General features: G+C 43.2%; 1 protein-coding gene across 6 annotated transcripts in view; it reads left to right on the forward strand.

Moving 5' to 3' along the window:
* The window catches only part of PHC2 (polyhomeotic homolog 2), a 173,285-nt gene that overhangs the window by 129,136 nt on the left and 18,233 nt on the right, over positions 1–25,916 (forward strand). For 5 of the 6 annotated variants that reach the window (XM_043991690.1, XM_043991693.1, XM_043991692.1 and 2 more), the window contains 2 exons: positions 7,126–7,550; positions 7,916–8,081. In XM_043991690.1, coding sequence (XP_043847625.1) covers positions 7,126–7,550; positions 7,916–8,081 — 591 coding nt within the window. Of the gene's footprint in view, positions 1–7,125; positions 7,551–7,915; positions 8,082–23,189; positions 23,299–25,916 lie in introns of those variants that run through there. The other variant, XM_043991695.1, reaches the window with a different exon arrangement.

The following is a 25,916-nucleotide window of genomic DNA, read 5'->3' on the forward strand; positions in this document are numbered from 1 at the left end:
GGTGGGTCAGAGAAGCATGCTTAAAGCTTGACATATGGTCACCTTGGACTTTCAATGGCCACAGACATGTCATAGTATCTGCTGTAACCTATAAATTATAAGCATTGTACTTGATTTTTTTATTTGGATAATTCTAGGTTCAGTTATTTAAGAAATGGTTAGTGAATGTATAGAAAAGCAGATGATGGTTACAAAGATCCAGCATAACTTAAGAATACATCATGCTGGACCAACCTTATTTTTTGGATAGGTTGTGTGTGTGTGTGTGTGTGTGTGTGTGTGTGTGTGTGTGTGTGTCAATTGGAGTTAAGTGACTTGCCCAGGGTCACACAGCTAGTAAGTGTCAAGTGGATAGGATTTTTAAGAGTAACGTAGTAATGTCATTTATCTGGACTTTTGCAGTGTTTAATGAAATATCTCATACTATTCTTCTGTAAAAGAAAGACAGATGTTAACTAGATGGTCATATATTTAGATGAATTTGAAATTAGTTGAATGCCTAGACTCAGAGGATTGTCATTAATGGTTTCATGTCAACTTTGCAGGCTCTCTTCATTGGAGTTCACCAGGGGCCTGTGCTTGGCCCTGTGCTGTTTGACATTTTTATCAGTGACTTAGCTGAAAGATGTAGATGTCATGCTTATCAAATTTGCAAATGAATCAAAGCTAGGAGCTATATCTAACACATTGGATAACTGAGTCAGAATCTCAAAAAATCTTGACAGGCTAGGAATCAGCAAACTGTTTTTGTAGGAGTGGCAAGCTAAGTTTTTTACATTTTTAAATACAAATTTTCAGAGCTGGATTTTCTTCTATCGAGTCAAAATTTATTTTCTTGAAACCAATACATAGTAAATACAAAAGGATTTTCTATCCTCTGTTTTTCTTAAGTCAGTTGTATGGTTATAAAGCTAAAGCCCATTATAGAAGAGTACTTATAAAAGCCATCACAGAGGACCCAAGTTGGAAGGGACCTCAGAGACTATCACCTACCCCAAACAGGAATCTCTTCGATAGCCTCCTTGACTCTCTGAATAGTGATCAGCGGGCCTCAGATTGAAGACCTAACACAGCCAACTCTATTTTAGGATAGTTCTCTAATTGTTTGAAAAAAAAGTTTTTCCTTGCATCAAACCAAAGCCTGCCTCTCTGTGACTTTGATCCACTGCTTCTTGTTCTCCCCACTAAAGACCAAACAGAACAAATCTAATCTTTTTGCCATATGGCAGTCCTTCAGTTACTTGTAGACAGGTTTCTCTTTGCAGGTTAAAAATTCCTAGTTCTTTCAGCTAGTGTTTGTATAGCATCACCTTCAGCCCATCACCACCCTGGTCACCTTATCTCTCTCAGATTTCTTTGCATGTGATCTCTTCTGCTCCTATGGGGTCAATTATCTTCATGGCCAACTTTCTCTTAAGCTCTACTCCTACCAAAGCAGGACTGGAGTAACTGCTGGATGTCTCTACCTGAATATCAAACTGAAACTATCCAAATCAAAACTTATTATTTTCCCTTCTAAAGCTCCCCCTTCTCCAGACTTACCTTTTTGCCCCATTTTTGTTAAGGATAATTCCATTTTGGGGGCAGCTAGGTGGCGCAGTGGATAAAGCACTGGCCCTGGATTCAGAAGGACCTGAGTTCAAAGCTGCCCTCAGACACTTGACACTTACTAGCTGTGTGACCCCGGGCAAGTCACTTAATCCCCACTGCCCCGCCAAAAAAAAAAAAAAAAAAAGGATAATTCCATTTTACCAGTCTCCCTGGTCCATAGCCTTGGAGTCATCCTTGACTCTGTTCTCCATTACCCTTGTATATATAGTCATTGGCTAAGTAAGTTCTATCTCTGCAACATCTTTCACCTCTGTTCTCTTCTCCATGCCTGCTCTCACAATGCCAATGCCAACCCCCCCTAGTTCTGACCTTTATTACCTCTCATTTAGACTACTGCAATATCCTCCTGATTGTTCTGCCTTTTTCCAGCTCACCTTCTGCCAAATTAATATTTCTGTTACACAGGTTTACCCTGCAAAAGAAGATTCTTCAGCTTGGCTAATTTTTATTTCATATTACTTACTCCTCTCTGTTCCAATAAAACTGGTCTACTAATTCTTCCCCAAATTCTCCATTCTATCTCATATCTTTATGTCTTTGTATAATAGGCTTTCCTCCTTGTTGCCTCTTTAACTCTACCTCTTAGAATCCTTTGCTTCCCTTAAGAATCAGCTCAGGTGCCACCTCTTACTTTCTTTATTTTCCTTATTTTCTTATTTCCCTTGATTGTTAGTACTCTCTTCCTTCACAGATTATCCTGTATTTACTTATCTTGTTATATCCCCATTCTACCTACCAGCAAATAAAAGCTCCTTGAAGGTAGGGACTATTTGTGGTTTATCTTTGTATACCCAGCTCCTACTATGGTACCTTGCATATAGAAGACTCAATACATGTTTATTTTATTTTATTTTTTTTTTGGTGAGGCAGTTGGAGTTAAGTGACTTGCCAAGGGTCACACAGCTAGTAAGTGTTAAGTGTCTGAGGCCAGATTTGAACTCAGGTCCTCCTGACTCCAGGGCCAGATCTCTATCCACTGTACCACCTAGCTGCCCCCCATGTTTATTAAATTAAGTTATATTGAGGTCTTGGAAGCTTTTCAATAATTACTTCTTTGGATTATGTCATTTGGGCAGTTCAAATGTAATGGTCCCATTGTCATCCACTGATGAAAATAGGCTATAAAAATGTTGGAAGATCTATCGATTTTATATTTATTTGTTGTCCTAAGTTCATCTACAAATGTCTCAGGATAATCTCTTTTTAGGCTTATTTTTCTCATTAACTACCCTTTCATTGTTTTATGAGAAAAGAGTACTAGTAATAATTTTCCGTCTGGCAAGAATTGTTTTTAAGTTACTCATGATTATTTTTAGTGACCAGCACCCTTCTAAGGTGCTCACAGCTTAACTATTAAATTATAAAAAAATTTGCTAGAAATTGACAACAGGCTCATCATCCTGTATTTTGTAGAATCCATCTTCTTCCCCTTTTTGGAAATTGACATCTCTGACCTCTATTCATCACCTCTTCTATTCTCCACAAAAATCACTGATTAGTGGTTCAGCAGTGTTATCCACAAGTTTTTTTTTTTCAGTGTCTTAGGATACAATGCCATCCAACCCAATAGTATTAAGTTAGTTAAACTAAATGGTGTTTTATAATCTCATTTATCTTAGATTTCAATTTCCTGTTAACCATTTTTGTTTTATTTTCCCTGATTCCCTGATCTGGAGATCATTGCCTTTGATGTTGAAAACAGAATGAAAGTAGGAATTCAGTAATTTCACATTTTTCTTGGTTATCCCTGATCACTTTCCCATCCTTAATAATCATTGGGACTATCTCTTTCTCATTTTCCTTCCATTAAATTGAATTAAATTTGATTTATCAATTTTTGATTAACACCCTGTTGTATATAGAATATTCCTAGTGAGATGCAGGGTTTGGATGAGTCGTTGTCAGGGCTTTCATGGGCTTTACAGTCTAGGAAGTAAAAATGTCATGTCAGCCCTCCTCAAGACCTGCACAGTGCACATGATTCATGGTACCAATGAAAGGCATGGTCCAGGTTTGTTCTTACATCCTCATCATGTCTCTTTGCCTCATTGTTCCTAGGCTTTGACCCTTCTGTTGGTCCTTCAGTTCATGATTCCGTGCAACATTTATGTCTTATTCCCCTTCAGTGCCAGTGAATGTGAAGCTTAGCATTGCACTGGTTTCTTACCTGCCTTTGAGACTTGGAAACTCTTCTGTGGCTGCACTGCACTAGCATTGTTGCTGTCTTCCCAACAACTGCTATTACTGCCACCTATTTCTCTACCTCAGAACAGTATTACAGCTCTTACAATGGCCACATTCCCATTTCTTTTGTTTTAGTCAGGACACAAAAGAGCCCTTCAGGTCTAAAGGTTGTGAAGATGTCTGACTTGCTGGGCTTAACCAGTCCTCTTCCAAACAAGCTAGTGTCATTGAAGCCCATGATCCCTTCTTATCTAATTCAGGGTACAGGCAGTGCCCTCCAACAATCAAACCCACCTGGTGACTATTATGAGGTGTGGAGGAAAACACTTTCCATTTACCTTCCTGATTTGTCACGCCCTTTATCCCTTTTGGTGACTCAGGCTAGGTGATACAGATTTTCCTAGAAGTTTGGAGAAACCTCCAAAAAACCATAAAGACCTTAGAGAGGGAGGGAAATCCTGCTGCAGGGGCAGCTAGGTGGCTCAGTGGATAAAGCACAGGCCCAGGATTCAGGAAGACCTGAGTTCAAATCCGGCCTCAGACACTTGACACTTACTAGCTGTGTGACCCTGGGCAAGTCACTTAACCCTCAATGCCCTGCAAAAAGAAAGAAAAAAAGAAAGAAATCCTGCTGCAAAGACAAAGGCATGTGTCCCTTGTAAAGACACATAGATAGATGTAGCACATAATACAGGTACTATCATTTATATGATAGTAATAGTTAACATGAAGGTGTACTTTTAGTTTTACAAAACAATTTACTTAAGACAATGCTACAAGGTAGTTAATGGAAGTATTATTATCCCCACTTTGCAGAGGAGACTGAGCTTAGAGAGACTTAGCCAGGGACCACAGCTAGAACATTTCAAAGCCAGGACCCATCTCTTCTGTACTATTTCCTACAACTTTGCCCACATTGTTTTTGTCAGTTTTTCTTATTTTAATGGATGTAAGTTGATATCTGAGTGATTTTCATTTCTTTGTTAATTAGTGAAGTTGAACATTTTCAAATAATACTTTAACATGTTTTCTTTTTTGTAAATTGTCAGCTGATATAAATTTAATTCAATTCAATAAATATTTTCTAAGTACCTACTCCACACAAGGCACAAAGGTGACACAAAAGTAACTATGAAATATTCCCTGTCTTCAAGGTATTTACATTCTACTGGAAGCTGTGGGAGATGAGGGGGAGAAAACAACACATAATCTATGTACAAATAAGTCAACAGCACCTGAGAAGCAATAGGGCCCTGTTGGTCACATGACAGTAGAGGGTAGAATCAGGATCCAAAAGAATCTTGACAGGCCGTGGACTCCAATTGACTGAATCTAGTAAAATGAAATTCATTAGGAATAAATGTAAAGGCTTGCATCTGGATACAAAAAAATCTCCTAAGTATAAGGTAGAGGAGGCTTGGTTAGACAGTTTTAAAAAAAACATCTGGTGGCTTTCTTAGACCATGGTCTCTACATGAGTTAGCAGTATGAAGTAGCAGCCAAAAATGTTAATGCAATCTTGGGTTCATCATGCAGGGCATGACATCCATGAATGGGTAGGTGGAAGGCCTACTCTGCTCTTATAATACCTTATCCCGAGTATTGATTATCTATGGCTCCAGGCACCGTGATTTAAGAACATAGATGACCCGGAGGGTGTCCCGAGGAGGGCAGGCAGAATAGTGAAGGGCAATCCTGTATGACAGAACTCGGCATGTTTAACCTGGATAAAGTCTTGGAGGGAAATAATTGATGTTTTCAAGTATTAGAAAGGGTGTCATGTGGAGGAGGGACTCACCTTGCTTCATTTAGCCCCAGAGGATAGAATGAACCATGAGGAGATGGAAGCTGATCTAGGCCTGAGGCCAGAAGAAGCTTCCTGACTATTTGAGTTGTCCAAGGTTTACCACAAGTGATGGGCTCTCCTTCCTTGGAGGTGTTTAATCAAAGGCTGGACAACCACTTGTCAGCTAAAATGTAGGGAGGATGCCTTTCCCACATGGATTAGACTAGGTCACACCACGGAGTTCTCTACCCATTTACCCATTCTCAAATCTTGTGATTCTCTGATTGAGTGGGGCAAGAAAGGTGACATCTTCTAATGGACCTGAGCCAGGGACCTTTAACCATGTCCTCTGATCATTTGTCTGTTGGCAACTGGCTCTCACCCTTATACATTTATATCATTATAGAGATGCTACAGGTCAAGTTTTTAATCTGCTGAATTTACTCTGATCTTTTTTTTTTTACTTTGGTTGTATTTTTATTGCATATTTTAACATAATCAAATCTGTTCACCATGACTTTAGCTTTTTCTTCCATTTGTTCAATGGATAAGAAGTTTACTTTCCTCCATTACTGAGATATTCCTTTCAAATCTGCCTTTTTTATGATTTTTGTTTATGTTTAATTCTTTGATCCAGTCATTTCTTTTTACTCTGGGACTTCAGTTGCATGCTGAAAACACATAGCCGTGAACATAGGCTTTTTCCAGGCAGTCCCTGCCTTTCCTGAGAACACTGGAAACCTATTTATTTTGCATTCAGAACCTTTTCTGAAATTTTGGCTCAGGGCCCTAGAATTTAAATTCCCTCTTGTTTGTTATGTGCATGCGATTGTAATTGGCCAGTTGTGAATATCTCATCGTACCCATACATGGCCATGGCTCTCTGTAGATCTCTAGCTGGGAGTCTCTTTCTGTGGAGGGGCAGATGTGAAGAAGGCAAAGTGCAGTGGTCATCCTCTCGAGCTTACCGAATGCCTTCAACAGCTCCAGGGCAAGGGTGTGAAGTGGAGACAGGCCATCCCAAGTATATTTCTTGAAACCCTGCTGTATACTAGTGAACTGTGCTAGGCATTAAGGGGGGATACAGAGAAGTATAACAAGGTGCTGGCCCGCAGGGACTCCTCTCTGAGGAGATAAGATGCATAACACATGTGAAAAGACAACCAACCACCCAAAGCCGTAAAAGGTAAGTCCCAAACACACAATAAGCACTGTAGGGGCTCAGAGGAGGGAGAGAGCACTTGCAGCTCTCTCCAGATTCCAGGACAGTCACTAGGAGGAGGTGAGATGAGATGAGCCTTGAAAATGGGCAGGATGGCTGAGCAGGAGGCAACCTAGGGAACTCAGTCTATCAATCTCGGGGGGATATCTGTGAGAACAGGAATATAGCTGTGTCAGCGACCAGACTAGGCTCTTTGGTTCTGTGGAGAAAGCCAGGGGGTATGAAATTGGGATGGAAGTGTTGGGGCTCAGGGAGGTGGATACAGTGGGAGCCAAGGCTGAGTTGAGCCAAGCTACCTAACTTGAATCTTTCTCCCCACCAGCCTATACCCAGCTGCAGCCGCACCAACTCCTTCCACAGTCCCCATCAAAGCACCTGCAACCCCAGTTTGTTATCCAGCAGCAGCAACAGCCACCACCTCTACAGCAGCAGCAGCAGCAGCAGCAGTCCCAACAGTCCCGGCCCCAACCACAGTCCCAATCTCAGCTTGCCTCAGCTCTGCCAGGAGTGACCGTACAGTCCAGCCCTGAAGTCCATGCCATGTCACTAGGCCCAGCAGTCCCTGCCCTCCCACTGCAGTGCCCTGCTGCCAATCAGCACAAACCTGGCCACAGCCAGCCAGGGCAGCCAGCCAGCCCAGAGGCTGGGCCCCAGAATGGACATTCTGAGGGCCTGCTCCATACCCCTCAGCGCAGGTTCCAGCATGCATCAGCTGTCATCCTCCAGCTACAGCCTGCTTCCCCGGTGGTGAGTTAGCCAGTCCCCAAGGTCTGTGCCACAGCTCAGGCAGGTCACACCCAGCTTGGCAGCCTTTCTCCCATTGTGGGATGGGGTGCTGGATGGGCTGAGTGTTTTGAATCTGCCTGGATATTCCAAGAGCCTCTTAGGTACCATTTATCTGAAGAGGGGCAGGGCAAGGTAAACAGGAGATTGATGAATAGACAGCTCCTGTGAGCCTACAGAGTCTGGATTTCAAAGTCCTTGTCAATTTCCCTCCTAAAAGCTGTGTCTCAATACTTGGGGTTCCACCTTCAGCAGAATTGTTCCAATATATGGTGGGAGGAACAGGGGGACTCCTAAAGAGACCATCCCTCTCCCCTATTCCTTGACAGACCCAACAATGTGGTCCAGATGCCTGGAAGGAGGCAATGCCCAGGGAGAAGAGCCTGCCTGAGACCCTGCCCAGCCCAGCAGCCCAGCAACCAGCCACCCTCACTCCCCCACCTGCTGGTCCACTCCAGACCACAAGCTCTGATGTTCAACAGTCTCCAGCACATGGTAGGGGGAGTGGGAGGGCAAGATTCCTTGGGGAGAGGAGGCAGTTTTCCTCAGATACTTCTTGGACATCTGACATGGGCACCAAAGTGAGTGGGAAATTGGTAGTCACTGAAAGCACCTAGAAGCAGCAAGGAGACCAGGTGAATAGGGTCTGGATACAGGGAAAAACAGAAAGAGGTAACGGGGGGGAAAGGCGAGTGTCTAGTTGGCTCAGAAGAAGGGAGTCTGAAAAAGGTGACAGATGAGTGCCACAAATGGAAAGCCTGAACACTGAGCTCTGCATCTCAGTGGTAGCTAGAGTATCTGAGGAAGTGTTAAGGTGGGGAGAGGGGTTAATTCTCCTGAAAAGTAAGACCCCACATCTCTTTTGCTTGAAATGCATAGAAATTGAGAAAGTGTTTGGGGCCTGAATTATTAATGTGAGTGTAAAATGCAACCTAAAAGTGTTATTCGTTGGAGAGACATTCTGGTGGAGTGGGTTTGAATCCCAATTTGGGGACCTTGGCCCATCAGTTCACCTCCATGGGAGTCATTTCCTCATCTGTGAAATGGGCAAAGGACATAAAGTTGGGCTTGGTGACTTCCAAGGCCTTTCAGCTCAAAATCCATGATCTAAATATTTTTAAGAGATTCCAGGACTTTGTAATATGCAGTAGTTATTATATACCCACTTAGGAATGTTTTGTATCAAATATTTGCTACAATAATAATTTTGACCACATAGGCATAAAATCTGAGAATTTGGTCCAAGAATTTGAAATAGCAAACCTGGCAAGACAGCCTTCGTGCTGAAGCTCATGGATGAGGACAATGGCTAAGAGCCACAAGGGGTGGGAGGTGAGGATTCAGGTTAGGGCCAAGGAGAGCACTTGAGTCCAACCCAGTTAGAGTGTCCACATAGGATCTAGTATCCACTGTTAGTATTGCCATCTGCCCAGGAATGGGCACACATGGATTTTTCCATGTTCTCCATGTCAGGCAGCTCTGCTAGAACCCTGCACCCTGGTGAAAGGCAGTAGCACTGCCTTAGCCTCCTGCTTTCATTTCTCGCCTTCCTCAGATTGCCTGCAGAGTAGTCTTGGCCCAGAGTTCAGTGGCATCATGAGCCACCTATAATTCAGGAAGACACTTCTGCCAGTGCCCTGAGTGGTTTTCAAAATAGAGGAAAGGAGGGAGGGGGAAGGAAAGGGGGAGAGGGAGAGAAAGAATGAGAATGAAAATGAAAATGAACAGAGAAAAAGAAAGGGGAAATATCTCATGGAGATGGGGAAAAAAGGAAAAAGGGATTCAGGTAAGAAAGAAAGAAAAAGGGAATAAAAGAAAAGGTTGAGGAAGAGGAAGAATTCATGAGGCAGGTAAAGGAGAGAAAATGACAAATTACAACCAGAAAGACTCAGGAAGGGACCTGAAAGTTCATCCCAGAGATTTTAACCCAGGGTCTATGAACTTTTTACATATATACATATATATATATATATATATATATATGTATATATATACATATATATATATACGCATACTATATATATATATATATATACACACACACATACATTATTTCAACATAATTGCTTTCCTTTGTAATCTTACATTCTATCATTCTATGCATTTAAAAACATTATTCTGAGAAAGGATCCTTAGGCTTACTAGACTAGCAAAGAGCTCCATGACACAAGATTAAGAATCCCTATTCTAGTCCAACCTTCCATCCAGCCAGAATTTCCCTACATACAGATAGTGCTCCAGCTTCTGCCTGAACATCTAGAGAGAGACTTAAGAGTGTACTGCTTTGTAAGACAGCCCAGCCTGCTCTCCTGGTCAGAAAATTCTTCCTTCTTTCCAGAATCTGCCGTCACAAAACTTTGACTCATTAGTACTAGTTCTCTCCTCTGGAGCTAATCTTCCATATTTTCCTTCAAATATTTCAAGACAGCTATGTCGTCTCTTTTCAGACTAAAAACCACTGGTTTCCTTAGCTGTTCCTCAGCTTTGTATGGTTTCATGTGCATCCCACATGTTATACCCAGCCGCCATCTACACATCTTGGTCCCCCCTTCTCTGAACATGCTCTAGTTTGTCAGTGTCCTGATTAAAATGTGATGCTTGGGGGCAGCTAGATGGCACAGTGGATAGAGCACCGGCCCTGGAGTCAGGAGTACCTGAGTTCAAATCCGGCCTCAGACACTTAACACTTACTAGCTGTGTGACCCTGGGCAAGTCACTTAACCCCAATTGCCTCACTTAAAAAAAAAAAAATGTGATGCTTGGAAGTTCATAAATTATCAAAAGTATATGAGACTTTAAAGATCATTTAATCCAACCCCCTCATTCTACAGACTGAGGCTCAGAAAATGGGAGGGATTGCTCAAGAATTTAGAGGGAATAAGTGGAAAAAATACTCCTGGTCAAATAGTCAGTCTCATCTGCACCAGGCGTGGTCTGACTAGGATAGAATGGGCTCATTACCTACCTTTGTCAGGGTAAGTAAGCATGTGATCAACTTACCTACTATTTCAAGCTGGCTCTCTTGTTAAGCCTGGCAACCAGGTTGATGAAGAGCCTTGGATCCATGATTAGCCTAGAGAAAAAATCACTTGGAGATTTGAAGGACTTTCCTGTGGAAGAGGGAGTAGTCTTGTTTTGTTTGACCCGAGGGGCAGAATTAGGGGGTACATGTTACAGAGAGGTGAATTTCAGGGGTTTTTTCAATATCCTTTTAAAACAATTTTTCTCAATTAACAAAAATCTATTTCCCAAACTTCACGCCTCCTCTCGCCATTGAGAAAAACAAAACAAAATTATTGTAATAAATATGCATAATCAAGCAAAACAAATTCCTGGATTAGCCATGTCCAAAATATCTATGTCTTAAGCTGTCATCACCTGCCTGTCATATACTCACAAGATTTTATTGTTCTTGGTATTAACATAGTTATGTGTATAGTTTTCCTAATATTGAACCAACCTTGTATTTCTAGTAAAAACCCTACCTGGTTATATTACTGTGGTTCATTGCTAATATTTTATTTAAATTTTTTTGCATCAATATTTATTGAGGATATTGGTCTATAATTTCTCTTGCTGACATTACCAAGTTTACGTATTAAGACCATATTTGTATCACAGAAGGAATTTGGTAGGACCCATCTTTTTTCAAGTAGTTTTTATAGTATTATAATTAATTAATTTTTGAATGCTTGATAAAATTTACTTATAATCCATTTTGTTCTATCTTGTCTCCCCCCACCCCGATGGAAGTTCATTTATGGCTTGTTCTGTTTCTTTTTCTGAAATTAGATTATTTAAAGCCTTTATTTCTTATTCTGTTAGTCTAGATACTTTATGTTTATGTAAATATTCATCTATTTCATTTAAGTTGTCCTATTGACATATAACTGCATAAAGAGATTCTAATAATTTTCTTTATTGTGAATTCACCTTTTCATCTTTGATGTAGGTACTTTGGTTTTCCTCTTTTAAAAAAAAACAAATTAGCTAATGGTTTATCAATTTTTTTCTATTTTGTTTTGGGTTTGGAGTTTTGGGTTTTTGCGGGGCAATGGGGGTTAAGTGACTTGCCCAGGGTCACACAGCTAGTAAATGTCAAGTGTCTGAGGCTGGATTTGAACTCAGGTACTCCTGCCTCCAGAGCTGGTTCTTTATCCACTGCACCACCTAGCTGCGCCCTCTATTTTGTTTTTTTAATTGGTTTTTCTCTGAAAAAACAGCTCCTTATTTTATTTATTTGTTCCACAGGTTTTGCTTTTGTATGTGAGGGAGGAAATGCTTTCAATTTTTTCAATCTTTTCTTTGATTTTCAGAATTTCTATTTTGGTATTTAATTGATACTGTTAAATGTGTTGCTTTTTTAGTTTTTTTTTTAATTGCATGACCAATTTGTTGGTGTTCTTTCCCTTTTGTTGATGAAAGTGTTTAGTGATTTAAAAAATTTCCCCTAAGCACTGCTCTGGCTGAATCCCCAGCATTTTGGTGGTATTCTCATCACTGTCATTATTATTAATGAAATTATCTATTGTTTCTTTGATTTACTCTTTGACCTACTAGTTACTTAGGATTGTTATTTAGTCTACAATTAATTTGGATCATTGCTTCAGTGACCCTTTATCAATATCATATTGTTGTGATCTATAAACGATATTTAATATTTTTGCTTTTTGATATTTGTCTGTAGATTTGTATAGCCAGTTTTTGTAAAGATACCATGCAAGAAATAGATATACTCTTTTCTATTCTCATCTCACTGTGGGGTTATCATATCTAACTTTTCTAAAATTGTGGTCAGGTCTTTAACTTCATTATTATTTTTGTTTTTGTTAGATCTGCCTAGGCTGGAAGGGATACATTGAGGTCCCCTATTTTATTTTGCTGTCTATTTCTCCTTGAAACTTATTTAACTTTCAAGTTTTTAATTTTTTTTAATGCAGATGCTATGCCATTCAGTGCATATACGTTAAGTGCTGATATTAATTCATTGTCTGTGGTCTCTTGAAGCATAACATATTTCAAAGTTTCTACTAAGCTATGGTCTTTTATCAGGAATACTTGGATTCCACTCTTTCATTAAAGGTCCTTTTCCCCCTGTAGAATTATACTCAGTTTTGCCAGGCAAGCTCCTTTATAATAGTGGCTGCTAAATCTTCTGTGATTCTGATTGTGGCTCCTTAGTACATGAATTCTTTGTTTTTGGTTGCATGTAGTTTCCGTTTTGTTTTGTTACCTGGAAGCTGTGGACAATTTTCTTTCATAATTTCTAAAAATATTATGTCTAGGCTTTGGTGTGGGTGTATTTCGGTAGAGGTGGGATGGGCTGGGAAGTGTTCATGGCTTTTAGGTAGTCTAATGATTAACTTCTGTTTGATCTGTTCTGATTTTCAAGGAATCTGTTGTTTGGGTCATATTTTTTGTTTGTGTTGTTTTGTTTTGTTTTGTTTTGCAGGGCAATCAGGGTTAAGTGACTTGCCCAGGATCACACAGCTAGTAAGTTTCAAGTGTCTGAGGCCAGATTTGAACTCAGGTCCTCCTGAATCCAGGGCCAGTGCTTTATCTACTGCGCCACCTAGCTGCCCTGGGTCATATTTTGTACCTCCTATACTAAGCTGTTAATTCTCCTTACAAATCTTTCCCCTATCTCTCATTTTTTCCCCTCATTTGTCCTCTAGTACTCTCATTTAAAATTTAAATCATTAACTTTTTAAAACTCGTTCATTTTTTTGTAGGAATTCTAGTTGGATTTATGTTCAAGTGTAATTTTTCTCTGAAGCTTTACTCATAAGTATTTTGGCGCCACTCTTCTGGGTTTGTGTTTTGAGTGTTCCTGTCATCATAATAGCTTTTTAGGGTAGGATTCTCTTTTCTGAAAAATCATTCCTCCAGACTTACTTTTTGAATTGGGACTTTGTGTTAGTGCCAGTTTCTGTGTACTTCTGGAAGAAATGCTTGGGCTTTTGTTTGGTCCTGACACTTCAGTTTCTCTGGGTATTCAAGGCTCTCATAGGTGGCTCAGACTGGACATCTGTAAGCTTTCAGTGCTTAGCATAGTGTTTATCATATATAGCAAGTGCTTAATAAATGCTTATTGACTTATAAAATGCTTGCTGATCCAGAGCAGTCTGATTGCTACCCTCTTAATCTGAACTTTGCAAGCTCCTAACTCTGGCTTAGGTCTATACAACACCACTGTGGACTTTCCCCTGGTTGGAGCTCTAGTAGACTGCTACTAGTCCCAGCCATTGTCAACTAATTGGAAGGATCTGAAGGTTTAGAGTGACAGAACTACAATTTCCCCCTTGATTTGAACCTCTTGCTCTGTTTGTAGACTGCAGAGTGAGGTGGGTGCTGGATCTAAGATCCTACTCCTGGGTTGGAGCTACACAGTTGCTGTCAGATTCAGTTTCCACCCTTTGCCCAGATCCCAGCCTCAGGTTTTGACCACACTATGCCCTGGAATGTCACCCTTACCCACAATCATCTCCTCAGTACTTACTGGATCTGTCTCCCTGCTCTGGGGTGCTCTGGGCACAAATGAAAGAGCTGCCAGTTGGTGCCTGTTTCTGCTCCCTTCACAGTGCTAGATCACTCTATGCTAGATCTGAGACCTCTTCTTGGTCTCGTAAACAAGTGCAGTCCTAGTTCAGTTAGCATGCTGAAAGACTGTGTATGACTTCCTGGCTAGACATCCTCCTCCTCCCCCATTGTCTATAGTCTTTATACCAATATAGTCTGAAAAATTATTTATGATGATTTTCCTTGAATTTCCCAATCATAAATCATCAATCTGGTACCCTATGTCTTGTCTGAGAAATTGGAGCAGTGGAGGTAGCAAATGGAGTTAGAATGTACTGGTTCCTCCTAATCTGCCATCTTGGCTAGTCTCTCTAAATTTAGGTTTAATGTAAATAACAGTTTCCTAACAATTAGAAATAACTAAACAAAAACAAAAAAAATAAAATAAAATTATGGGGCAGCTAGGTGGTGCAGTGGATAGAGCACTGGCCCTGGATTCAGGAGGACCTGAGTTCAGATCCAGCCTCAGCCACTTAACACTTACTAGCTGTGTGACCCTGGGCAAGTCACTTTGACCCCAATTGCCTCACCAAAAAAAACAAAAACAAAAAAGAAAGAAATAACTAAAAGTGGGTTAGGTTGCCTCTTTAGTGGTAGATTGACCCTTGTTAGAGTACTTCACACAAAAGCTGGACTATCACTTGTCCAGTATGTAGAGAGAATTCTTTTTCAAGTATATCCCAGCCCAGATTCTGCTGTGGTCCCTTCCAACTCAGAAATTCTGTAATTATGTGACCCTAGACTTGCACAATTTATTTTCTTCTTAGCCTAAATACATTTTAGCCCTTCTATAGTTCCATGATCTCATCTGTGTAGGCCTTCCCCACACTGTGCCAACTGTAGTCTGCCCACACCTCTTCATCCTCTCCTTCTGTAAATTCTCCACAGAGGATCTGGCCAGCATACTGTAGGACTTCCTTGAGTTCTTTTCCTATTTTGTGGGTATAAAACAGCACTTATGCTGACAATCTGTTATCCTTTATTTGTATGCTCTGACTGGTCTGCCTGCTTTTGTGTTACCAAATATCCTTGAAGTTGTCTTTAAAAAAATATAGAATTTGCAAGGTGGAAGGGACCACAAGAGCCATACAGCCCAACTGCTATCCCAAAGAAATCCCTAATATAAGATACCCAACAAATAGTTATCCAGTTGTGCTTGAAGACCTGTAAGAAGGGAGAAATCACCACTTCCAAAGGCAGTCCATGCTATTTTGGGACAGCTCTAATTGGGAGGAAGGTTTTCCTGACATCAAGCTTAAATCTGCTTTTTGCAACTTCAACCCATTGCTGATTCTGCTCTCCGGAGCCAAATGGAACAAGTCTGGTACCTCTCCAACATGACAGCCCCTTCACATATTTGAAGACAGCAGTTATGTTGCCCCAAGGCTTCTCTTTTCCAGGCTAAACTGGGATTCCCTCAACTTATTGTAATATGTCATGGACTCAAATCTTCTACCATCCTTGTGGACCTCCTTGGACATTCTTCCACTTATCAAACCCCTTCCTAAAAATGTAGTGCCCACAACTGAACAGCATACTACATATAAGGTTCAGTGAGGGCAAAGTGCAGTGGAACTATGACCTTGGAATTCCTGGAAGCAGCGCCTCTCTTAATATAGCCCAAGATTGCATTAGCTTTTTTTTATTATTATTCCCATAACACAACGCTGACTTATAATCAGTTTATGGTCCAATAAAACTCCAAGGTCTTTTTCGGAACAACTGCTCTCTAACTATGCCTCCCTCCTCTTATGTTTATGAAGCTTTTTTGGACCAAGGTACAAGACTTTTTATTTATCCTTATGGAATTTCATCTTATTAGATTCAGCCAACTGGGGTCAATAGCTTGACAAGATCTTTTTGAATCCTGACTCAGTCATGTAATGTGTTAGTTATCCATCCAAGCTTTTTCCGTCTACAAATTTAGTAAGCATACCATCCATGGCTTTACTCAAGTCATTGGTAGACACCCAGGGCTAAGCACAAATACCCCAGGTCCTTCACTGGGGACCTCCTGTCCCATTGACATTCAACCATTAATAGGTACTCTTTGAGTCCAGCCATTTAACAAGTTCTGAATCCATCTGATTATCTTATTGACTATAATCTGTATCTGTCTTCCCCACAAGAAGAATGAGATACTTTATCAAAAGTTTTGCTAAAATCTAGGTGAACTATATCTTCAGCATTCTCCTCTTCTAGTAGTAATCCTGTCAAAAAAAGGAAATGAAGTTAGTAAGGCATGACCTGTTTTTGATAAACTGCTCCCCTTTCTAGACATTCTCCAACCATCTCTTTAATGGTCCATTCTAGAATTCCCCCCTCAAAAAAAGAGAGGGAGGGAGAGAGGGAAGGAGAAAAGGAAGGAAAGAGGGAAGGAAAGAAATATACTTCAGTCTGTTCTCTTAGTCTATCAGCTATCTTGAGGTGGGCAGCATGTTCTTCCATGAGTCCTTTAGAATTGTATCATTCAAAGTCTTTCAAAGTTACTTGTCTTTACAATATTATTGTTCTTGTATAAATTGTTCTCCTGTTTCTGGTCATTTCATTTTCTTTTGGTTCATAAAAGTCTTCTCAGTTATTTCTCAAAACATTTCTTTCAGATTGATTGATGATGATGATGACAAAACATTGCTTTCATCATTTCCTACAGCACAATAATATTACATCATATCCACATGCAATAACTCGTTCAGCCATCCCCCAATGATGGGTATCTCCCCAATTTCTAATTCTTTGCCACCATAAAAAGAGCTGCTATAGATATTTTTGTATATATGGATCCTTTTCCTCTTTCTCTGGTTTCTTTGGGGTATAGAGAACTATTAGCGCTATCACTTGTTGAAAAATTATACAAAGTTTAATAGCTTTTAGGGCACAATTAGCATTGCTTTCCAGAATGACTGGACCAGTTCAGTCTCTAACAGTGTGTATTATTAATGTTCCTGTTTCTTACATCCCATCCAGCATTTGTCATTTTCTTGTGATGTAGTACTCCAGAGTAGTTTTAGTTTATATTTCTCTAATTATCAGTGATTTAGAACATTTTTTCATATGGCTTTTGATAACTTAGATTTCTTCTTCGGAAAATTATATGTTTATATCCTTTGACCATTTATCAATTGGAGAATGTTTTTTCCTTATAAATTTGATTTAGTTCTCTGTCCTCATATAGTTTTACAGGACTGTGTCATACTTTTATGTTCATCTTCTGTTACCTATCCTTGCTTTAGAGGCAGCAAAGACCCGATTTCAAATGTGGCCCCAGACACTTATTAGCTGGGTGAACCTGGGCAAATGAAATCAAATAATTATTTGTAAAGAATTTAGTGCAGTGCATGGTACATAGTAGATGTTTGATCATTGTTTTTTGCCTTCCTTCCATCCTTGTAACTTGTTTTGGTGATTTTATACCACTTCTCAGGTACAAAATATTATTGGTAATCAGCCTCAGACTACTTTCACCTACCATCTATTTTTCTATTGCCCTCTGATATTCCTAGGATTTTCATTTTCTAGGATTATAGTGTTCTATTATTTGTAATCCTAGAACATCACCAGGAGAACACTGCTGTTAAAAAGCTGGGGTTGGTGACGGGGAACACTTTGGAATTATTGAAATCTCAGCACCATTTCCCAAATGCAATCTTTTCCTATATCCTTTTATTCAATTCTAGGTTCAATTCATTCCCACCTTTTAGCTCCGGTTCAAGATGTGCGCACTCATAGACTCACTCAGTTTGCTGCTCATCCAAAAGCGTGTTCTAATCAGGGCTTGATGGCCCAGCGAGATCCCAGCTCCATGAAGTCTTCCCCCCTTTACCTCCCAACTAAAAGTGTTCCTTTCCTTCTCACATTTTCCTCTATGACCTTTTCTGGATCTCTCCTTGCCTTATTTTACTTTGTATATTGTTTATTAGTGAACATGTTGTGGTTCCTCACCCCAAGCTCCCTGAGGGCATCTTTGTAACCTTAGTGTACCTAGCAAAGTGCCTTACACAGAATAGGCAATTGATAAATGTTTGTGAAATTAGAATGCTTGTAGTTAAACAGCATATTAATGTACTTGGCCCCAGTTCTGATTGCAAAGTCCAGCATTTTTTGACTACGTTTTCCTACTCCTCAATTAAATCTTTTTTGGCTGAAGTGGCTTCTGGATAGTGTCAGTCTCCTCACTGTGGCAACTATTTTGAACTAATTAAAATATGGGGCAGCTAGGTGGCAAAGTGGATAGAGCGCCAGGCCTGGAATCAGGAGGACTCATCTTCCTGAGTTCAGATCTGGCCTCAGACACTTACAGCTGTGTGATCCTGAGCAAGTCACTTAACCCAGTTTACCTCAGTTTCCTCATCTGTAAAATGAGCTGGAGAAAGAATTGGCAAACCACTGCGGTATCTTTGCCAAGAAAACCCCAAATGGGGTTACACATGACTGAAAATGACTGAACAACAACAAAACACCATTGAACAAATGATAGAAACTGTGACCCATTTCCCATTTTTTTCCAGAGCTTGTTTTAAAAGGTAAAATTTGAAATGATGTCGTAATACCCAGCATCTTCTCATCTTTATCCTTTCTTTTAATTTGTTTTTTTCTTGGACCTTTATTCCTAGTAGTCAGTGACCTGACTACTTACAGAGGATTCTGGAATGACTGCCACTTTAGTAGTCAGTTCTTTTGCAACCTCTGTGACATAGTCATTTCCAAAGTTCTGTGCTTATGCATCTAGGAGTTTTTAATGCTCTTCTTGAAAGAAAATATTTTGATGTAGATGTGAGCTTTCTGAGCAGCATGCAAAACTTTGGCCTTTTTCATTCCTCAATTCCCAGACATGTTTTTCCAGCATTAATCTTGCCATCCTTTGGCTCAAAGTTGCTGAGTATCAAAGTGTAATTTGGCTTGGTGTGGAGCATCTAATCAAGTTCTTCAGGGAGTTTCTCCACTTCTTCATTCCTTGCAACAGATAGGGCCAGATTTCTTCAGAGTAATTTTTTACTCAAAGTGATTGTAAGCATTACAAGATGAGGTGACCAAGGATCCTGCGAAACTATTTCTTCTTCACCTATGGTTGCAGAATGGAAGCCTCTCATCAAACTCTTTTATTCATCTCTTCAGAAAGAATGTATGAGCTGCCCCTCAGCTAGCTGCATTTTCTTTATGTTTTCTGGTTTCATTTACAACAAAAATGTCAAGATGGCTGTGGTTCAGTTCCCAAAGCAGTGTGTCAACTGGTTGGTCATTGGACAAAGCTTCCCCATTGAGCACCAACAGCCCAATTAATCTTTGTAGACAGTCTAAGTGTTCTTAGCATCCTCTGCTGCCTTTTCCAGCACTCTGCCATCATGACTGTGGAAGCAGAAGGGAGGGGGCTGCCGAGGATCAAGAGCTGTTTGGCATTTTTAGCTGTTTCACTGGTTGCCATGGCCCCCAAATCCATCACCTAGCAGCCAGCAATGAGCCTCTCCCCACTTAGTGAGGCTGGTCCTCAGACAGCCAACAGTCTGTCACCAGGACTGTACTTGAAGCCTCTCCAGCTTGGTGGAACCTGCCAGAGCCTAAATTCTGCTGGCTCTGGAGCCCCAGGGTCTCAGTTCAAATCCTCATCTGTAAAATGAGGGAGTTAGACAGGATGGTCTCTGAGGTCCCTTCCACAGTGAGGCACCAGAACAGGACTTTCATAGAGCAGGATTCCAAACATGTTCCCATTGAAATATCATCTTTTTTTCTTATTGTTAAATGGTAGTAATAGCTGTTACCTAAAGTAGCATTTTTAAGTTTGCAAAGTATTTTACATGTTAACTCACTTGATCTTCACAAAACCATGCATGGTAGATGCTACCAGCTGAGGAAACAGGGAGGTTCTCTCCAACCTCTTATATTCTAAAACCTTGATTCTGGCATTTAAGGTACTAGCTTTTCCTTCCAGCTTCATCATTTGAAAATCCAGGCATGGCTTCTTTCAACTTTTTTTAATCAACAATTTGAATGCACTTATAGGAAGAAGCAAAGGACAGGTCCCTGTGGCATAACTTTAGAGAGACATCTTATTGCCATCAGTCGACTGATCAATGTTCTCCAGTTATGGTTGTTCAGTTATCTACAAATCCAGCTATTACCATTCGATCCACATCCATCTTGTCATTAAATATAACCTGAGAATTCTTTGTTACAGGGGATGTGGCTTTCCAGGAGAGACAGAGGAATAGGAGGGGGAAATCTAGGCAATGCAAAAACAAAAGCTATCAATTAAAATATACAGAGAGACAGACAGACAGACCTCTCCTGAGAGATTTTGCCAAACGAGTGAATGTAAGCTTCTTCAAGGCAGGGACCATCCTTCCTTAAAACTCTCCCTAGCTCCTTGCACAGGGCCTGGTCCATATCTGAGTCTTAATAGCTGTTTGTTGAATTGAATTGCGGGAATCAAGTCAAATCAACACAAAAGAAAGAAAAACGCCAAGCATTTCATGTGTCTGATACTCTGCAAACATGTGGCAGGCACTAGAAGCTGAGGACATGATCAATTTTTTCAGGAAGCTCATAATCCTAAAGAGAATAGCATTAGACACTGAGAGCAACAATCCGAGAGGATTGCGAGCTGGGAGGAGCCCAGAGGTCATCTGGACCAGCCCATTCTCTTTAAAAAGGAAGGAATGAAAGGCCCCGAGAGGAGGGACAACAGTAGCTGGCCAAAGAAAGGGAGGAAGCAGCGCACCCTGGGTTTTGAACCGAGGTTTCTAAATCTGATAAAAATATGACAATGCATAAAGAAGAGCTAAGTCAGGTGCTCTGGACCAGAAGCGCTAAGAAAAGGGAGTGGTGCTAACACAGAGGAATTAAGTGTTTATTTAGTATGTGCCAAGCATCGGGATAGGGATACCAAAAAAAAAGGCAAAAATCAGAAAGAACCCCTGTCCTCTAGGACTTCTAGCTAATGTAATGGTGGCGAAAGGGAAGTAAGGAATTGAGAAAAATGGGAACTGGGTATTTCTAGCCCCCTCACCATCCTGAGAGAGTTGTGATGAGGAAAATAAGGTATTCGGATGGGGCTGGGTCAGAGAGGGAAAAGGGGTGAGAGGGAAAGTCAAGGAGGGAAAGAGGAACAAAAAGCAAGCAAACAAAAGCACAGGAAAAAATGTGTGGGGAAGTTAGGAAAACAAAATCACTAACTTTGGCACCTGTAAGGGAGCGGCAAGATCTCGGGACTTAAAGTCAAAGGACCTGGGTTCAAATTCTGGCTCTTGTGCTTCTTCTGTGGGTGGCTTTGGGAAACCACTTGGCTTTTGTGAGCCTCTGTTAAACGAGGCCGCTTTGGGCATTGCTTCAATTCTGTCACCTCGAGTTCCGTAAGCAGCTAGTCGGCGGCTCCAACTTGTAGTTAAAGCCCGGGACTCAGAGCTCCTGGAAAGCCCTGTTGGGTGTCTTACCCACTTTTCTATTCTCTGGAGCCCTGAGCGAGGACCATGTTTATGACCGACTCCAAAAAAGCATCTGTGGTTGAGTGATTGTGGGTTGTGACCGTGGCATTCAGCCGGTGAAAATGGAGATGGCTCGTGGCTTTTCGATGCAGAGCCGGGCTAGGTGTGGTTGGAGCAGAGCTTGGGAGAGAAGGCCAGGGTGGAGCAGGACTCGGAGCCCCTTCCCCGGCCCCAGCTCTCAAGCCCTGGGGCAGTCCTCCCTCTCCGGCCCTTTCCTCTCCCGGCTCTCTAAGAGCTTCACAGACAAGTAGTGTTCTAACCTAGCTCTCTACGGAGAGCAGAAACCCGAGCCGGGGGCTGGGGAAGCTGCTTTCTGGGGCAGCTGCGGACAAAACCTCTCATGGAATGCAGGAGTCCTGCTCCTGCCCTTCTGGGGACGCGGGGGTTGGCCGGGAGGTCGGAGTGGGTATTGGGGAGGGGCGGGGGTCCTCAGGGAGACGTGCCAGGCCTCTCCTTACTGTGTGGATTCTTCTCGTTCAGGCCTCGGGAGCTCAGCTCACGTGGCACCCAAAAAAAACACTTTCCTCACGATTCCCCCCAGAAGGTGCGTAATTACAAAGGATAGGGACTCCCAGTTTACGAAGGAAGGAGCCTTTCTCGGCTCGGAGAGACCAAGAGACTTGCCCAAGGTGACACAGCTAATACGTGTCACAGCCCAGTCCAGAGATGCCCCCTCTGCAGGCATTTAGATTTCTATACTGGCATCTTCGGCTCTCTTACTTGCTCTTCCACGACTTTCTCGGTTTCCTTCCCAGCCCTCTCCTCGGGCGTTCTCCTCCCCCGTCAGACTCCTCCTAGTCTTTGCAAAGAGCCCTGGGTGTCCCTCTCTGAAATGAGGGGCAAGATAGGCTTTACGCCTCCAGAGGCCAGGCTTTTCGCTTCTCTCCCTTCTTTTCTCCCTCTCCACCACCTAACAGGCCTCCCCTCCTAGGCTTCCCTTGCACCTTCCCTGCTCCCCCTTCCCCCGTCTCCTCCTCTGCTCCCTCGCTCCTTCCCTTCCTGCCCCCCCCCTTTTCCCCTTCCCTGCTCCCTCCCTCTTGTCTCCCTCCTCCCCTCTTTTCCCCTCTTTCCTTTCCTTGGCTCCTGCTCCTCCTCCGCATTCTTGCCACCCACCCACTTAGCTCCTCCTCTCCTCTCACCCACCTTCCATTCCTCCTCCTTTTCCTCCCCTCTCCCTGTAGCTCCTCCCCCACCCCGCAGCCTAGCTCTTCTCTGCAGTCCCTCCTCTCCGCCTCCCCCGCAGCCTCGCGCTGCTCCGAACCCCGAACCCCTCCCTCTCCGCTGCCCCCGCTGGCCCGCCCCCGCCCCTCCTTCCCCCCCCGGCTCCTCCCCCTGGCGGAGGCGGCCGCGGGAGCCGGGCCCGGACGCACCGCATTGTCTCCGCGGCGGCTGCAGCCCTGGTGCGCCCGCCGCTGGCCACCTCTCCCCGCTCGCTCCTCTCCCAGCGGCGCGGCGCTCAGCCCGGACCCGCGTTCCCGGCGTCCCCTGGCCCGGACCTGCCCCCGCTCCGGCCGCCGGGCCCGCAGGGTCGGATGCGCCGCGGCGGCCCCGGGCCCCGGCTCGGAGGCTCCCGGTGGCCGCGTGAGGCGGCTCCCGGCCCCGGGGCTGCGTAGGCCCCGCCCGGCCCGGCCCCGTGCGGCCGGGCCCCCGGACAGGTCAGTGCCCGGGGCGGGAGCGCGGGCCGGGCGGGCGGGGCGGCCCCCGGGTAGGTTCGGCGGGGCCGGCTCCGCGCTCCTCCCCCCTCCCCCCCCAGCCCAGCGACCTGGGCACACGCGGGCACCGCCCTCCCCGCCCCGGCCCCAGCCTCGGCCTACTCTCCGCCGGCCCGACCCAGCCTCCGCCGCCTCTCCCGAGCCCGAAGCCCCGCCCGGCCCGGGAGCTGCTGCGCCCAGGGCGAGGGGTCCCAAAAGTCTCTCCCGACTCAGTTTCCTCCTCTGGTGTTTGGGGGTGGGAGCCGAGGGTCTCGAGCCGGTTCTGCTGTGGGCCCTCTCTGGTTTCCTGGGTCGAGGCGTCTCTGACCCTCCCCGGGATGGGGCTGCCGGACGGGGGCGGGGATGGCCGTGAACTTGGGGGGCTTTCCCTCTGGTGGGCTCCGTTTCCGGGGTGTCCTGACCCCCTCCCCCCCCCCCACCAGAGAAACCTGGACACTTTTAGAAAGGAATCCTAAGTCTGGGGGGCTGTGAGGCTGCTGGCGGCCGGGACGCTGCGTCCCTGCTGCTGCCGCCTCCACGCTCCGGCATCTTTTGTCTGTTTTTAATTTTTAAGAGGGGTGCTCAGCTCCTCCCAGATGGTAAACTGCCATCGGGGAAGGGAAATAACTGGCCCAAGGTCTCCTGGAAAGCCTGTGAGCAGAGAAGCTAGACCCCGGCGATCCCGGCTTCTTCCGCTTACAGCATTCTGTTCCAGGGACCCCCCTTGGTCCCTGCTGAGGTTTCTGACGTTCACTTTCAGTTTTCGTAGCCCAGCCCAAGTGTGGCTGCTAGGATGTTCACTTTCACCCACCATCAGAAAGACTGCCCGGATTTGGTGCCCTTTCCTCTCAGTACTGCCAGGTTCTTTTCCCTGTCCACCCCTTAACTCATCCCCACCTTGTTTGGGGGGCGTGGGGGGGGTCCTCCTGGACTGGGCCACGCTATGTTGCCTTTTCAAGCCATTTGGTGCTGGGGCACAACTAGATAATCCAAAATCTAATTAGAATTACTGTGGGATTTTCTTCTCTTCCTAGATCAGCTTAAATGCAGGGCCTGCCAGGCTTTCTGGTTCAAAATAAAAATGGCAGGCTAATGAGGCAGGAACCTTCTTTTCATACTCCAGTACAGACAGATACTTGAAGTGAGCTTCGCACAGCGCTGATTTCATGAAGCAAGAACTGTTATTTTCTTAGTTAAGAAGTAAAAAGACCTGCCTCTTCTCCCACCTAAGATACTTCAGGTTATGTCATACTATCCAGATTGCTCAGTGTTATTCAGAAATGTTAATCCCTGCCCCCCCCCCACCAACAAGCTGATAAATATTTGTGTTTACTACTGCTGACTCATTCTCAATCAATCTAAATTCCAGCCCAAAAGACATGGGGCAAGATCTTTTCAATTAGCTTCTTTTAGTGATGAAGATGGTTATTACAGTTTGTTGAAGATCCACTAACTGCAAGAGGGAATAAATGACAGGCCCCTAACCCCTGGGGATCTCCACCTTATTGTTGCTGCAGTAAGTCTCCTGGCTGCTTTGGGGACCCACCTATCCCAGGCACCTTCTTATCCAGCTAACTGGTATAGAACTGTAATGGCAGAACATGCCAAAGAATTGTTTCCAGTTATTCCTTGGATACAGCCCACAGCTTTATTCTCTAACCTTGATCTTGAGAAGGTAGGTGGCCTTCCTGGTAAGTAGATCCAGCTCTAGACCCACCTTCCTCTTTCTCTCGGGATGCTTATGACTTCCTCATCACTGTTCATTTCTGTGAGGCTTCAGAATGGAATCTCCAGTTCTCTCCTCCTCTTCCTGGACTGTTGGCTCAGTGACCTTTCTTTCCCTTTCCGGTCCTGGTTTCCCTTCATACTTTTGTTCAGGACATGCTATTTACTCCTCCCACTTCTACTTGCTGCTAACTAGTAAAGAAGCTTCATCCCTCTCTTCCATCTGTCCCCACAGATTCTCCTAGCTTCAGGTTACCTCAGACATTTGTTCCTTTATATATCAGTGGGGAGTTCTCTCACCCCACAGCTGACTCTTCCAAGCTATAACTTCCTATGTTAACTTAAAAAAACAAAACACTCTGGTTATAATTTATTGAATTGAACACAAGCCTCATTACCATAATTGATTGGAAACTAACTTCTCATTAAAGGCATATTTTGTTTCCTAAATTCAAGCACTTGAATTTTTTCATGACTTCTCATTTATAAGTTAACTTTTCAAGGGACATTAAGTTCACTCATATTTTCCCTTTCTAATTATTCAGCTCTTCCAATCCCCTTTTCTCCCTTTTCCCACCCCCTCCCCCATGGCTCTGTCTGTTTCTGACTCTGGCTCAGTCCCAGAATCTACTCTTTCTGGAAGCCACATCCTTTTTCCTGCTTTAATCATTTCATGTCTCAGCTACTTTGAATCCCATGATTCTGATATTTTCAAAAGGAGAGTGGATAAATTAAGGAGCTAGATCCTATGAAGAATTGTAGTTCTTACTGGCCTTCGGTAAACACACATGACTGTCTTTTTGTTTATCCTTTATTTTTCTGAGTATGGTGCAGTGTTCTCTTTTGTCTGAAATGTG

This window comes from Dromiciops gliroides, chromosome 3 (genome assembly GCF_019393635.1).
Source record: "Dromiciops gliroides isolate mDroGli1 chromosome 3, mDroGli1.pri, whole genome shotgun sequence".
Taxonomy (NCBI): Eukaryota; Metazoa; Chordata; class Mammalia; order Microbiotheria; family Microbiotheriidae; genus Dromiciops; species Dromiciops gliroides.